Source organism: Zea mays, chromosome 9 (genome assembly GCF_902167145.1).
Source record: "Zea mays cultivar B73 chromosome 9, Zm-B73-REFERENCE-NAM-5.0, whole genome shotgun sequence".
Taxonomy (NCBI): domain Eukaryota; kingdom Viridiplantae; phylum Streptophyta; class Magnoliopsida; order Poales; family Poaceae; genus Zea; species Zea mays.
The window spans coordinates 157,863,512-157,877,720 of record NC_050104.1 but is presented as its reverse complement, the minus strand read 5'-3'; the positions used below and the strand labels follow the sequence as shown (position 1 = coordinate 157,877,720).

At 51.6% G+C, this 14,209-nt stretch overlaps 1 protein-coding gene across 2 annotated transcripts; it reads left to right on the top strand.

Annotated features, from left to right (window-relative positions):
• Positions 1-1,007: 1,007 nt before the first annotated feature.
• Positions 1,008-5,665, top strand: LOC100274857 (Major facilitator superfamily protein). 2 transcript variants are annotated; one of them, NM_001149119.1, is made up of 13 exons: positions 1,008-1,447; positions 1,900-2,166; positions 2,291-2,360; positions 2,448-2,644; positions 2,758-2,833; positions 3,344-3,427; positions 3,522-3,601; positions 3,720-3,846; positions 4,321-4,380; positions 4,516-4,566; positions 4,675-4,833; positions 4,943-5,075; positions 5,191-5,627. In NM_001149119.1, exons 2-13 carry the CDS (start codon positions 2,000-2,002, stop codon positions 5,358-5,360), a joined length of 1,374 nt encoding a protein of 457 aa, NP_001142591.1. In that variant the 5' UTR covers positions 1,008-1,447; positions 1,900-1,999; the 3' UTR covers positions 5,361-5,627. The 2 variants fall into 2 exon arrangements, with proteins under 2 accessions (NP_001142591.1, XP_008658341.1); XM_008660119.4 differs by having other exon boundaries at positions 1,010-1,447; positions 1,932-2,166; positions 5,191-5,665.
• Positions 5,666-14,209: the final 8,544 nt, after the last annotated feature.

Below are 14,209 nucleotides of genomic sequence, written 5' to 3'. Positions count from 1 at the left end.
CAAGTGTATTCAATATACTTAGTTTCTTGATCAACACTTAGCAAACTTGTTAGTCCTTTAATTACGTTGTAATTCAATTCACCAAAACCCATAAAAGGGCTAGATGCACTTACAACTATACACATTTATATTTAAGCTATTTGCTTTAAACATTTATCTTCCTAGAGTTTTTCATGTTACTATATGATTGAAAACTAAGGTGCAAAACAGTCATATATTAGACACTTCCTATAAAATTAGATTTATACTTAGGATTTAATTTACGCATTAGAAGAGTCCAATTCAATTAAAATTAGGTTTATATTTAGAATTTAATTTACGTATAGAAGAGTCCAACTCGTCATCTTATTCTTTAGCACATATGCATCTCTAGCTCATATCCAATGGTTAGTCGTGTACTTGTGAGGACTAGATTAGCGAATATATTATAACTGCATAAGAGCATCTCTAAGAGACTCTTTATTTTTAACTCTTTATTTGACTATTTATTTATCTTTTCATAAAGATTACATTATATATATAGCATCTTACTCCAATAAACTATCTATATAGTTTGGCTAGTCAAGTGACTAGCTAAATTTAGCTAGTGTGAGAGCCAATTTAAAGATCTGGATAGCTTGACGAGTGAGAGCGAGTCATTTAGCTAGTCTAATCGAACCAAACCCAAAAAAAAAGCATCCCCGGCTGCTAGTCTTTTGGCCAAAGAGCTGACGGAATGCGCTTGCGGCGGTAAGTAACACCTAATACGTTCCGAACTGAGGGGCGGCGGCTTTCGTTCCTGATTTCGTGGACCGACCAAATCTCCCGTGACTTGAAATACTCCGCCGGATCTAACGAATTCTTCTTTCTCGATTCACATTATTTTCTTGACCCAGCAATAAGAGCCAACCGAAAATTGCTAATTCACGGGATTCGTTCGACACCCAGGTTTGCTAATTTCGCGGGGGGGGGGGGGGGGGGGGGGGGGGAGGGGGGGTAAAAGTTGTCTAATTGCCAAACAGAAAAGAGAGAAAAAACATAGGGGTCCCGGTGACCTAACTCTGCCTCCGGGCCATCGCCGGAGTTGCGCCGCCGCCCTAGTCTACAGTGCTACCACCACCTAGATAGGCTACCTGCAGGTTGTGGCGTCGGATGCTTCACCGTGCACTCGAACCCTACGAGAGTCTTGGAAGTTGCAACTCGCGCGACGGTAGCGAGGGGAAGCGAAGTCAGCAGACGGCAACAGAGTCCAGACGAGGGAGGGGAAGGCGGCTTCCGGCTCCAGCCGAGAACCCAAAAGGAGATCCGGAAAACGACACGAGCACTGCCTGCCTGCGCACCGCCTCCAGTTGGCACTTGGCAGCCGCCTATAAATCCCACCGCGGGCCGGATCCCCATCGTCCTGCCCCCGTGCCCTCGCCGATCAGCGATCAACAAACCACTCCTTTCCTCTCCTCTCGTCATGGTGGTACGTGCACACACGCGACAGGCGACCGCGCGCAGTCTCTTATCCACCGTTGCACTGCATCGCATTGCATCCTCCTGTGCCTGAATCTCGTCGCGGTCTGCGTTTTCCCCGGCTCCGGCCGCCGCCGCACGGGATGCTGCTGTTTGCCAGAGTTTCCAGACTGGCTTGTCCTTTTGCTGAGAGTTTTACCGACGGCTAATGGCTACTGCCTACTGCAGAGATGCGTTGTTGAGTTTGCTTTGTTTCCTCCTCGAGTGGATTCAGTCAGAGAGAGAGAGAGACAGAGAGAGTTTCCTCTGCTTGGTTTAGAGATTAGAAGCATTTCGTTCACGCTTGCAACGTGGCCAGACTGTTACATCTGCTCGCCCTTTTATTTATTTATTTATCACAAGCAGCACGAACATCTTTGTCCCTTTCTTTCTTGATTGTTATTCCTGTTCCTGACGATGCAGTTCCGGACTTCCCGTTGCCTCGAAATCCACAGCTGTAGCTGACAGAAGGCATTCTTGGGAGTACTAGCGACTTACCGAGCCGAGCAAGCGCTAGCTCTCCATGTCCATGGCCGATGCAAAGGACGACGCGGCAATGGCGGAGGCCCAGCCCCTGGGACGGTGGCCGGTGCTGTCCTACGGCGTCGGCCACATGCTGAACGACATCACGTCGGCATGCTGGTTCACGTACCTGCTCCTCTTCTTGCAGCAGATCGGCCTTGCTCCCAGGTACCCTCCCTCCCCAGTCCCCCCTGCACAATCTCTCTGCCAATAACACATCCGCGCGCGCGCGCGCGCTCGTGCCAGTGGCCTGACTAACCAACGGCGCCGCGGCTTGCGTTTCTTGGCGCAGGGCCGCCGCCGTTGTGATGCTCTCGGGCCAGGTCGCGGACGGGCTGATGACGATCCTCGCAGGCGAGATGGTACGCACGCGTAAACTGCGCCCCAACTCTACCACATCGTGTACGGTTCACCAGTAACTGACCGTGAACGATCTGCCACATGCTCAGATCGACAGGTTTGGCCGCTTCAAGCTATGGCACATCGGAGGGTCGGTCCTCGTCGGCTTCTCCTTCTCCTCGGTCTTTGGTGGCTGCCTGCTGTGCACCATCCTGGGGACGGACTCGTACCTCGTGAGGACCGTGGGCTACAGCTTCTTCGCGGCGGTGTTCAACGTTGGCTGGGCGGCCACACAGGTCTCCCACATGTAAGGGCGCGCTCTTGAACCTGGACTGAACCCTTCTCCCGAGTCCTGACACATGCTTGCAACGTTTCTTTCAGCTCTGCTGGCTGATGCATTTTCTCTCTCTTAACGTTAAGGTCCATGGTGAACTGCATGACACTGAATCCGACAAGCCGTGTAGCCTTAGCAAGCTGCAGAAACGCATCCACTATGGTGAGTGAGCAGAGTACCACCAATCAGCATTTCATCTTATCCACACTTGTAGCTGCCAGTTGTTCTTACCATAATTCTGCTATGGAGTTCCCTCTCTCTCTCTTTTTTTTTGTGTGTGTGCGAACAGATTCCCCGCCTGGAAATCAATTTTTTTTTTCGAAAGGATGAAATCAATGTCCATTTGATCAATCTATTCTGTCTTGTTCTCTGTTGGGCTTTGTTCGGTTACACAGAGATTGGGGAGATTGAGGAGATTAAATCCATTCTTATTCAATATTGAGGGCTAGTTTGGAGACACCATTTTACCTAGTGTTTTTCATTTTCCCAAGAAAAATTAGTTTTTTTTTTGTTAGGAAATTGAAAATCTCATAGAAAAATGGGGTTGCCAAACTAGCTCTAACTGTGAAGGGATTTAATGTCTTCCAATCTCCATCAACCCACCTCTAATTGAACAACCCCTTGAGCAAATTTTCACATGGGGATTATACTCACAAGCATGGCAAAATGCAGGTCGCAAATCTTGGTTTGTATGGGATTGCGTTAGGTGTCTTTGGCGCTATAAAGGCGAAAGAATACTCAGACATTGTTACTCAGGTGACAGAAGCCAAAGCATGCAGTTTACAGACCAAAGAAATACAAGCAGCATGTCTCTGCTTACTAATTCGCCCCTCGTTTCTTCACCCTGCAGTACCGATGGATCGCGTACCTGTCCATTTTCATCGGATGCTGCTTCCTGGTGGTCTTTCATGCTGGAACCAAGGAGCCTACGTACGTCGGTCGATGTGTTTGCTATCCAGAAGGAATGATGCATGATTGATGGATACGTATGCTGTATGGATTCCGATTGTTCTGAGTTTTTTTTTTTTTTTTTTTTTTTTTTTTGCAGTTTGAAGTCTGAACCTAGCTGTAAGAAGGCGGCTCGGATTTCCTGGGGGTACTGGTTCAAGAAGACCCTGTACTACCAAGTTGCTCTCCTTTATATGCTTGCGAGGCTGATCACAAACGTATCTCAGGTTGGCATATGGAGCCATGTGCAGTCAGAAAGTTTTGTTTCTTAACTGGCGTGGAAATGCACATGCATGGCATGTTCTAGCATCAGCTTTGTTCCCATCGTTTTTTTAGATGGAAAGGTTCCATCTTCCGTGCATCTTAATTTGTCCAAGCATTAGTTCCTAAGATACCATTTTTTTATTATCCATCCAATATTAATTTCAAACTAGTTTTTTTATTATAAAAAGGTAAAATCTTTAGTCTTGCTCTATCAGGGTATAATAAAAACCGAGTTATCAGTTTACATCGTTGAAACCTAAGTAGAAGTAAACCATGTTTAGCACAGTATCCTCTGCCATGAGAGGTTTTTTTTTGGCTGAATGGGAGACGAGCCTTTTCTTTTCCTGCTCCATGGGTAAAAGCCAGAAAACGGAAATAGCTCTGCTACGTTATCATCTCTGGTACTGAATTACATTTGCTCATTTTCCCCTTTGCAGTCGCTCATCGCTTTCTACGTCACCAGAGATTTGAGAATGAATGAGTACTCGAAAGCAATAGTGAGTTCTTTCACTCCTTTGCTGCTTGGATTATTCTTTATTTCTTTTTTTTTAAAGAAACTTTTAGGGCATGACACATGAGAATTACTTCTGCTCTCCTTTTCTCCTCACCCCTTCGATGATCTGTGCCTGCAGATACCAGCCATCATATTCTGCTGCAGCTTCTTCGTGTCCATCGTACTGCAGGTCCAAACCCAACACTTGACAAACGTTATACTATACTGCACTGCAAAGCTCAGCATTTCCCTTCGCTCACCCATCTATGCAACTGCCTGCTGTTGTGCAACAACACAGGAGATCAAGTGGACCAGCCGGCGCCTCAAGTCCCTCCTCACCGTCGGCGCCACGCTATGGGTCATCTCCGGCGTGGCCGTCTTCGTCCTCCCGAGCCAGATGAACAGCCTGATGTACCCTCTCGCCATGGTCATCGGCGCCGCCAACGCGCTCGTCATGGTAAGCAAGACACACACAGCCGAGCCAGCGCCGACTGCCGAGCACGCCACGCTCGCAGTTCACTGCCTGTCCGAGTTTCCGCTTAGGCGCCTCTGCGTGTTCTGGGCAGGTCACGACGATCGGGCTGGAGGGCGCGTTGGTAGGGGAGGACCTTAACGGCTGCGCCTTCGTCTACGGCTCCCTCAGCTTCCTGGACAAGATCTCCTGCGGAATCGCGCTGTTCGCGCTGGAATCGTACGAAGGTAAGTGACGTCGGAGATGCTCGTTTTTTGTGTGTTCTTCTTCTCTGCTGGGAAGGCCGGCCGGCAACTGATCGATCGGGCGGGCGCAACGCTTACGCTGTGCCTTGCGGTGCAGACACGATGGTGAGCTACGGCGAGACGAGGGGCCTCAACACGGTGAGCAGGTACGGGACGGGCCTGATCCCCTCCTGCTTCGCCGTACTCTCCCTGGTGGTCACCTCCACGCTGAGGCTGCAGGACGACACCCCGAGAGCCGCTGCACTGGATGCCCCGCTGCTTGTCTGATTGTGACCGAAGAAAAAAAAAACCGGTGGTGTGATATTGTCGCTCGCTCGGGTTGGAAGAGAGAAGAAATGTGCAGCCTCTTCAATTAGGTTTGAGGGGGGATACGTCGCCTGCTTTCAATTAGTTTTGAAACGGGCCACTTTGTAATAAAATTTTCCATTCCATTCCGTGGCGTTGGCATCATGGCATATAAACAGATTCATAGTCTTGGTGTTAAAAATGTATGAGAACAGGTTGCTATAAGTAACTTTTAAGGGCTCTTTGGAACAAAGCAAATACGAAGGATTCCTCCCCTATAAGAAAAATGACTGTGTGAGCCTTTGGAACACATGATTCAATCATATCGAATCCTTTGAAATTCGTATGGATTGCTTTCCTCCATACAAATTTTAGAGGAAAATAACAAGAGGTCCAACTTTTTGGAAACTTTCCTATGACACCTATCTCTCTATTCAAATTCCTGTACACCGTCCAAAGGCTAGGTGAGAAATTTTTCTTCATTCTTAATTCTTATAGGATTACAAATCATAGCCAACTCGAGTGTCTTCACATTCCTGTGTTTCAAAGGGGGCTAAATCTGTGCGAACCTTGTGAACATGTCATTAGATTATTATACTACACGGCAGGGACAACATCGTGAAACGGAAGGTTAAAGGAGAGTGTAGCAGTGTACAGACCCGTGTGAAAAAAACTAAGATTTAAACACGCTGAGAACTGTTAATTAAGAAACCAATTTAAGCCACTAAGGTCCATAAGGCTTATCTAACTGAAACTCTAATTCTACACTATATATAAAGAAGAGGACACTAACATATGTTATAATCAGAGAACAAAATAAATAAATGAGAATACAAGTTCATCACGTATCTTTGTGTCTCCTGAGTTTACGAGTGTAGTTTTAGTTAATGTGCCTTTGAACTATACTCGATATCACCGCCACGTGAGCAGGCGTGCGGGCGCGGGCCGTGCTACGCCACCACCGCTGTGAGCAGGTGCGCTAGCCGAGTCGTCGCCCCACGCGACCTGCTGAAGATGTGAATAGTGCGATTTTGCTACGTATTTTTGCGCATCTGCTACCATGTGCACGACTGCGAATGCGGAGTCGAAGTCGCCGTCGGTGAGACTCGCGTCCCCCAAATTGAGCCATTTCCACCAAATCACGAAAAAGAGGAGAGAAGAGAGAGGACGCCCAGATTTGGGGATACACATCTTCGATATCCTTTTTTGCATCCGCATTCACGATCTATTGGAGAGAGCTACAACGTCGGAAGTTCCCCTACTTTTTCTTTGCTCCTTGAATGATTGCATAATTTTTTCATACAACAATATATAGATTATTCTATGATAATTATTTTTAAATTTGTAGTGTTTATTGTTTTATTTAATTCTTTAAAATTTTAATCCAGTCTTATTGTTCTCACAAACTTTGTTGCTTGAATAATTGCACTATTTTTTCAAATAACAATATTTAGATAATTCTTTGAGAAATTAATTTTATGGTTTTAAGATTTTTAAATGTTTACTGCCTAATTTAATTCTTTAAATTTTAACTTAGTCTTATTCCTCTATTCTGATGTGAAGCCAGTAAAACCACTATTAGGTCTTCTATACTCTTGTATCACCAATTCTGACTTCTATGGAAAAACAACTTCCTTATTGTTTTCAAGAAAAGTCTCCCAGAGGAGCACCCATTTGGTTGGAAACACAACTCCTATTTTTATGGAGGAGGGAGGACATGAGAGAGTTAGAAAAGCTTCTTTTTTAGGCTCCCAGTTTCGCTCGGTTTTTAGGAGGCAGCTCCTCCCTATTTTTATGGAGCGACCACCAAAAGAGCTTATTGTTTGTTAGATTTTTTAAAAGAGTTGTTGGATAATCCATTAAAAAAGCCCCTTAATATTAGAATTGGACTCGGTAATTTAGAGAGAGACTAGTACAATGCACGTATGTTGCGATGATACATAAATATTTGATAAAATATTAACGTACAATGATTTTATGAAAACAAGCTATACATATATTATCATCGGCCTTAACATTTCACAAATTATTTGACAACAACCAATGCAAAAACTAAACCTGGGATCCAGAACGCCTCCTTTCCCTCTCCCTCGTCGGTTCTGCCACACATCACCGGCGTCGTCGCCTCCTCCTCTTTCTCCCACTCGGTTGTTTTTATAGTGTCGGAGACCATAATTAGGGGTACCCTCAAGACTCCTAATTCTCAGCTGGTAACCCCCATCAGCACAAAGCTGCAAAGGCCTGATGGGTGCGACTAAGTCAGGGATCTGTCCATTCGAGGGACTCGATCACGCCTCGCCCGAACCCAGCCTCGTGCAAGGGCAGCCGACCCCGGAGGATCTACGTCTCGCCCGAGGCCCCCCTCCAACGACGAACATACTTCCGGCTCGCCCGAGGCCCAGTCTTCGCCAAGAAGCAACCCTGGCCAAATCGCCACGCCAACCAACCAAATCGCAGGGGCATTTAATACAAAGGTGGCCTGACACCTTTATCCTGACGCGCACCCTTCAGTCGACAAAGCCGACGTGACCGCAGTCACTTCGCCGCTCCACTGACCGGCCTGACAGAAGGACAGCGCCGCCTGCGCCGCTCCGACTGTTGTGCCACTCGGCAGAGTGAGGCTGACAGGCAGCCGTGCCCGGCCTCAGACACCATAGGAAACTCCGCTTCGCCCGACCCAGGGCTCGGACTCGGGCTCAGCCCCGGAAGACGGCGAACTCCGCTCCGCCCGACCCAGGGCTCGGACTCGGGCTCAGCCCCGGAAGACGACGAACTCCGCTCCGCCCGACCCAGGGCTCGGACTCGGGCTCAGCCCCAGAAGACGGCGAACTCCGCTCCGCCCGACCCAGGGCTCGGACTTGGGCTCAGCCCCGGAAGACGGCGACCCGGAAGACGGCGAACTCCGCTCCGCCCGACCCAGGGCTCGGACTCGGGCTCAGCCCCGGAAGACGGCGAACTCCGCTCCGCCCGACCCAGGGCTCGGACTCGGGCTCAGCCCCGGAAGACGACGAACTCCGTTTCGCCCGACCCCAGGGCTCGGACTCAGCCCTGGCCTCAGCTAACGGCCTCCGCCTCGCCCGACCCAGGGGCTTGGACTCGACCTCGGCCTCGGAAGACAGACTCGACCTCGACCTCGGAGGAGCCTCCACATCGCCCAACTTAGGGCACGGACCGACCACGTCAACAGGAGGCGCCATCATTACCCTACCCCAAGCTGACTCAGGCTACGGGAAACAAGACCGGCGTCCCATCTGGCTCGCTCCGCCAGACAAACAATGATGGCGCCCCGCACGCTCTATGACGACGGCGGCTCTCAGCCCCCTTACGGAAGCAAGAGGACGTCAGCAAGGACTCGACAACTCCGACAGCTGTCCTTCCGCCAGGCTCCAGCGCTCCTCCGACGGCCACGACACCACACGAACCGGGTGCCAAAACCTCTCCGGCTGCCACGATGGCATGTACTTAGGGCGCTAGCTCTCCTCCGCTAGACACGTTAGCACTCTGCTACACCCCCCATTGTACACCTGGATCCTCTCCTTACGCCTATAAAAGGAAGGACCAGGGCCCTCTTACGGAGGGTTGGCCGCGCGGGGAAGAGAACGGGACAGGCGCTCGCGTGAGGCCGCTCGCTCCCTCCCGCGTGGACGCTTGTAACCCCCTACTGCAAGCGCACCCGACCTTGGGCGCGGGACAAACACGAAGGCCGCGGGATTTCCACCTCTCTCTCTCTCCGGCTGCCTTTCCCCCCCCTTCGCGCTCCATCTCGCGCCGACCCATCTGGGCTGGGGCACGCGGCGACATTTCACTCGTCGGTCCAGGGACCCCCCGGTCTCGAAACGCCGACAGTTGGCGCGCCAGGTAGGGGCCTGCTGCGTGTTGACGAACAGCTTCCCGTCAAGCTCCAGATGGGCAGTCTTCAGCAACATTTCCAGCCCGGGACGGTGCTCCTTTTCGGGAGTCTTGAGTTCATGTCCCTCGACGGCAGTTACGACATGATACTCCTTCCCCCGCCGTGCGACAACGATAATGGCGGCCGACAGCCCGCCCGTCGGCGGCGGAATCGACGACGTCTTTCCCGCGCGGTGGAAGAACAACATTCGAGCTCACCCCGCCCTCTCCCCCGCCGACGGAGGAGGAGGCGGGGCAACCAAGGCCAAGCAGGAGGCAGCACCTCGTCGGCTGTCGAGCGAGTCGACGGCGCCGGCGCCCCAACGGGGGGCACGCCGGGCCTCGATCTCGCGTCTAAGACGAAGACGAGCGTCGTCTCCCCGCAACACGCCAATCCCAAACAAACGGACGACGTCAGCACGCTCGCGAAGGACTTGTTGGGCGTCACCCTCGTACCTGAGACGACGGTGCAGTCCGTCCCTGACGTGACTTCGTCACCGCCTGTCGACCAAGAGGTACCCACCGATTCCCATCTCACACCTTTTGGATTCAGCCTCGACCCGCCAAGCGACTTCGCTTTGGCGGGCGCTCTCGTAGAGGCGGGTCCAAACCCTCTGGGGTATCGTATGCGGTCGCCCTGGGACCGGCTGACGGACGCCTCGACCTACGGGCCCTCGGGGTCCGAGGAAGATGACAAGCCTGACTTCTGTTGGGATTTCTCTGGACTTCGTAACCCCAGTGCCATGCGGGACTTCATGACCACATGCGACTACTGCCTTTCCGACTGTTCCGACGGTAGCCGCAGCCTCGGCGACGAGGACTGCGGCCCAAGTCGTGAATGTTTCCACGTCGATCTAGGGGATCCCTCCGAAGGCAACCATCTTGGTATGCCGGAGAACGGTGATCTCCCTAGGTCCGTGCCTCGCGTTGACATCCTACGGGAGCTAGCTGTGGTCCCCGTTCAGGCGGGGGGTCATGACCCACAGCTCGAGCAAATCCGCGGGGTGCAGGCCAGGCTCGACGAGGGAGCAGGAACACTTGAGCCGATCCGCCGGGACGTCGGGTAGGAATGGGCGGGCCAACCTCCGGCCGGGGAAGTGCGCCATCTACCCTAGGGCTTCCAGCACCGCATCGCTGACGATGTCAGGGTGAGGCCGCCACCCGCTTCCAGTGGAGTCGGCCAGAACCTGGCTACAGCGGCAATGCTTCTCCGCGCGATGCCGGAGCCATCAACCACCGAGGGGCGGCGAATCCAGGGAGAGCTCAAGAATCTCCTGGAGGGCGCCGCGGTCCGACGGGCCGAAAGCTCCGCCTCCCGAAGGCAGGGGTACCCCTCAGAACATCGCGCCGCGACTTCTCGATTCATGCGGGAAGCCTCGGTCCACACCGGGCACACGCGCAACACAGCGCCTGCGGCCCCGGGTCGCCTCGGCAACGAGCACCATCACCGCGACCGTCGGGCCCACCTCGACGAGAGGGTGCGCCGAGTCTACCACCCCAGGCGTGGGGGACGCTACGACAGCGGGGAGGATCGGAGTCCCTCGCCTGAACCACCCGGTCCGCAGACTTTCAGCCGCGCCATACGACGGGCGCCGTTCCCGACCCGGTTCCGACCCTCGACTACTATCACAAAGTACTCGGGGGAGACGAGACCGGAACTGTGGCTCGCGGACTACCGGCTGGCCTGCCAACTGGGTGGAACGGACGATGACAACCTCATCATTCGCAACCTCCCCCTGTTCCTCTCCGACACCGCTCGCGCCTGGTTGGAGCACCTGCCTCCGGGGTAGATCTCCTGAAAGGGAATTAGGCTTACACCTAGTTCCTAAATAATTTTGGTGGTTGAATTGCCCAACACAAATATTGGACTGACTAGTTTGCTCTAGTGTATAAGTTATACAGGTGCAAAAGGTTCACATCTAGCCAATAAAAAGACCAAGTGTTGGATTCAATAAAGGAGCAAAGGGGCAACCGAGGGCACCCCTGGTCTGGCGCACCGGACTGTCCGGTGTGCCACCGGACAGTGCACAGTACCTGTCCGGTGCACCAGGGGACTCAGACTCAAACTCTTCACTCTCGGGAATTCTCGGAAGCCGGCGCGCTATAATTCACCGGACTGTCCGGTGTGCACCGGACATGTCCGGTGCTCCAAGGAAACTCGGCCTCCGGAACTCGCCAGCCTCGGGTTCGCGCGGCAGCCGCTCCGCTAAAATTCACCGGACTGTCCGGTGTGCACCGGACTGTCCGGTGAACCACGGAGCAACGGCTACTTCCGCGACAACGGTCACCTGCTAGCGCATTTAATGCGCGCTCTGCGCGCGCAGTCGGCAGGCGCGCCCATACCGGTGCACCGGACATCAAACAGTGCATGTCCGGTGTGCACCGGACACCTCGGCAGGCCCACATGTCAGAGCTCCAACGGTCAGAATCCAACGGCAACGATGACGTGGCAGGGGGCACCGGACTGTCCGGTGTGCACCGGACTGTCCGGTGCGCCATCGCGCAGAAGCCTCCAGCCAACGGTCAAGTTTGGTGGTTGGGGCTATAAATACCCCAACCACCCCACATTCAAAGCCATCCAAGTTTTCCAACTTCTAACCACTTACAAGAGCTAGGCATTCAATTCTAGACACATACAAAGAGATCAAATCCTCTCCAATTCCACTCAAGCCTTTAGTGACTAGCGAGAGAGATTTGCCGTGTTTCTTTTGAGCTCTTGCGCTTGGATCGCATTCTTTCTTTCTCTTTTGCTCTTGTGATCAACACTCAATTGTAACCGAGGCAAGAGGCACCGATTGTGTGGTGGCCCTTGCGGGGAAGTTTTGTTCCCGGTTGATTGAGAAGAAGGAAAGCTCACTCGGTCCGAGGGACCGTTTGAGAGAGGGAAGGGTTGAAAGAGACCCGGCCTTTGTGGCCTCCTCAACGGGGAGTAGGTTTGCAAGAACCGAACCTCGGTAAAACAAATCCACGTGTCACTCTCCTTATTTGCTTGCGATTTGTTTTGTGCCCTCTCTTGCGGACTCATTTATTATTACTAACGCTAACCCCGGCTTGTAGTTGTGATTATTTTTGTAAATTTCAGTTTCGCCCTATTCACCCCCCCTCTAGGCGACTATCAATTGGTATCGGAGCCCGGTACTTCATTAGAGCCTAACCGCTCGAAGTGATGTCGGGAGATCACGCCAAGAAGGAGATGGAGACCGGCGACAAGCCCACTACAAGCCAAGGGAGCACCTCATCGGAAGAGTCCCGCACCAAGAAAAGGGAGAAGAAGAAGAACTCCTCCAAACGGAAGGAGAAAAGATCTTCCTCCTCTCACCACAAGGAGAAGAAGGAAAAATCTTCTTCTCACAAGCCGCATCGGAGTGGGGACAAGCACAAGAGGATGAGGAAGGTGGTCTACTACGAGACCGACACTTCATCGACATCTACCTCCGGCTCCGACGCGGCGTCCGTCACTTCTAAACGCCAAGAGCGTAAGAAGTATAGTAAGATTCCCCTACGCTATCCTCGTGTTCCTAAACATACACCTCTACTTTCCGTCCCATTAGGTAAACCACCAACTTTTAATGGTGAAGATTATGCTATGTGGAGTAATTTAATGCGATTTCATCTAACCTCTCTCCACAAGAGTATATGGGATGTTGTTGAGTATGGTGTACAGGTACCATCAATAGGGGATGAGGACTATGACACGGACGAAGTGGCCCAAATCGAGCACTTCAACTCCCAAGCCGCAACCATCCTCCTTGCCTCTCTAAGCAAGGAAGAATACAACAAAGTACAAGGGTTGAAGAACGCCAAAGAGATTTGGGATCTTCTCAAGACGGCGCACGAAGGTGATGAACTCACCAAGATCACCAAGCGGGAAACGATCGAGGGGGAGCTCGGTCGCTTCCGTCTTCGCCAAGGGGAGGAGCCACAAGACATGTACAACCGGCTCAAGACCTTGGTGAACCAAGTGCGCAACCTCGGGAGTACAAAGTGGGATGACCACGAAGTGGTTAAGGTTATTCTAAGAGCTCTTATTTTCCTTAACCCCACACAAGTTCAATTAATTCGTGGTAATCCAAGATATCCACTAATGACCCCCGAGGAAGTCATCGGGAATTTTGTTAGTTTTGAATGCATGATTAAGGGCTCCAAGAAGATCAACGAGCTTGACGAGCCCTCCACATCCGAGGCGCAACCGGTGGCCTTTAAGGCAACGGAGGAGAAGAAGGAGGAGTCTACACCAAGTAGACAACCAATTGACGCCTCCAAGCTCGACAATGAGGAGATGGCCCTAATCATCAAAAGCTTTAGGCAAATCCTCAAGCAACGGAAGGGGAAGGACTACAAACCTCGTTCCAAGAAGGTTTGCTACAAGTGTGGTAAGCCCGGTCACTTTATTGCAAAATGTCCTATGTCTAGTGACAGTGACAGGGGCGACGACAAGAAGGGAAGAAGAAAGGAGAAGAAGAAGTATTACAAGAAGAAGGGCGGCGATGCCCATGTTTGTCGGGAGTGGGACTCCGACGAAAGCTCAAGCGACTCCTCCGACGACGAGGACGCCGCCAACATCGCCGTCACCAAAGGCCTTCTCTTCCCCAACGTCGGCCACAAGTGTCTCATGGCCAAGGACGGCAAAAAGAAGGTAAAATCAAGGTCCTCCACTAAATATGAAACATCTAGTGATGAGGATGATGATAAAAATGAGGAGGATAACTTGCGCATTCTTTTTGCTAACCTTAACATGGAACAAAAGGAAAAATTAAATGAACTAATTAGTGCCATCCATGAAAAGGATGATCTCTTGGACTCCCAAGAGGACTTCCTAATCAAGGAGAATAAGAAACATGTTAAGGTTAAAAATGCTTACGCTCTACAAGTTGAAAAATGTGAAAAATTGTCTAGTGAGCTAAGCACCTGCCGTGAGATGATTAACAACCTTAGAAATGAAA

Coding starts and splice junctions, on each gene's coding strand:
- LOC100274857 (XM_008660119.4), top strand. CDS start 2,000: ATGTCCATGGCCGATGCAAAGGACGACGCGGCAATGGCGGAGGCCCAG. Junction 2,645..2,757: donor GCCACACAGGTCTCCCACAT/GTAAGGGCGCGC, acceptor CTTAACGTTAAG/GTCCATGGTGAACTGCATGA. Junction 3,602..3,719: donor GCTGGAACCAAGGAGCCTAC/GTACGTCGGTCG, acceptor TTTTTTTTGCAG/TTTGAAGTCTGAACCTAGCT.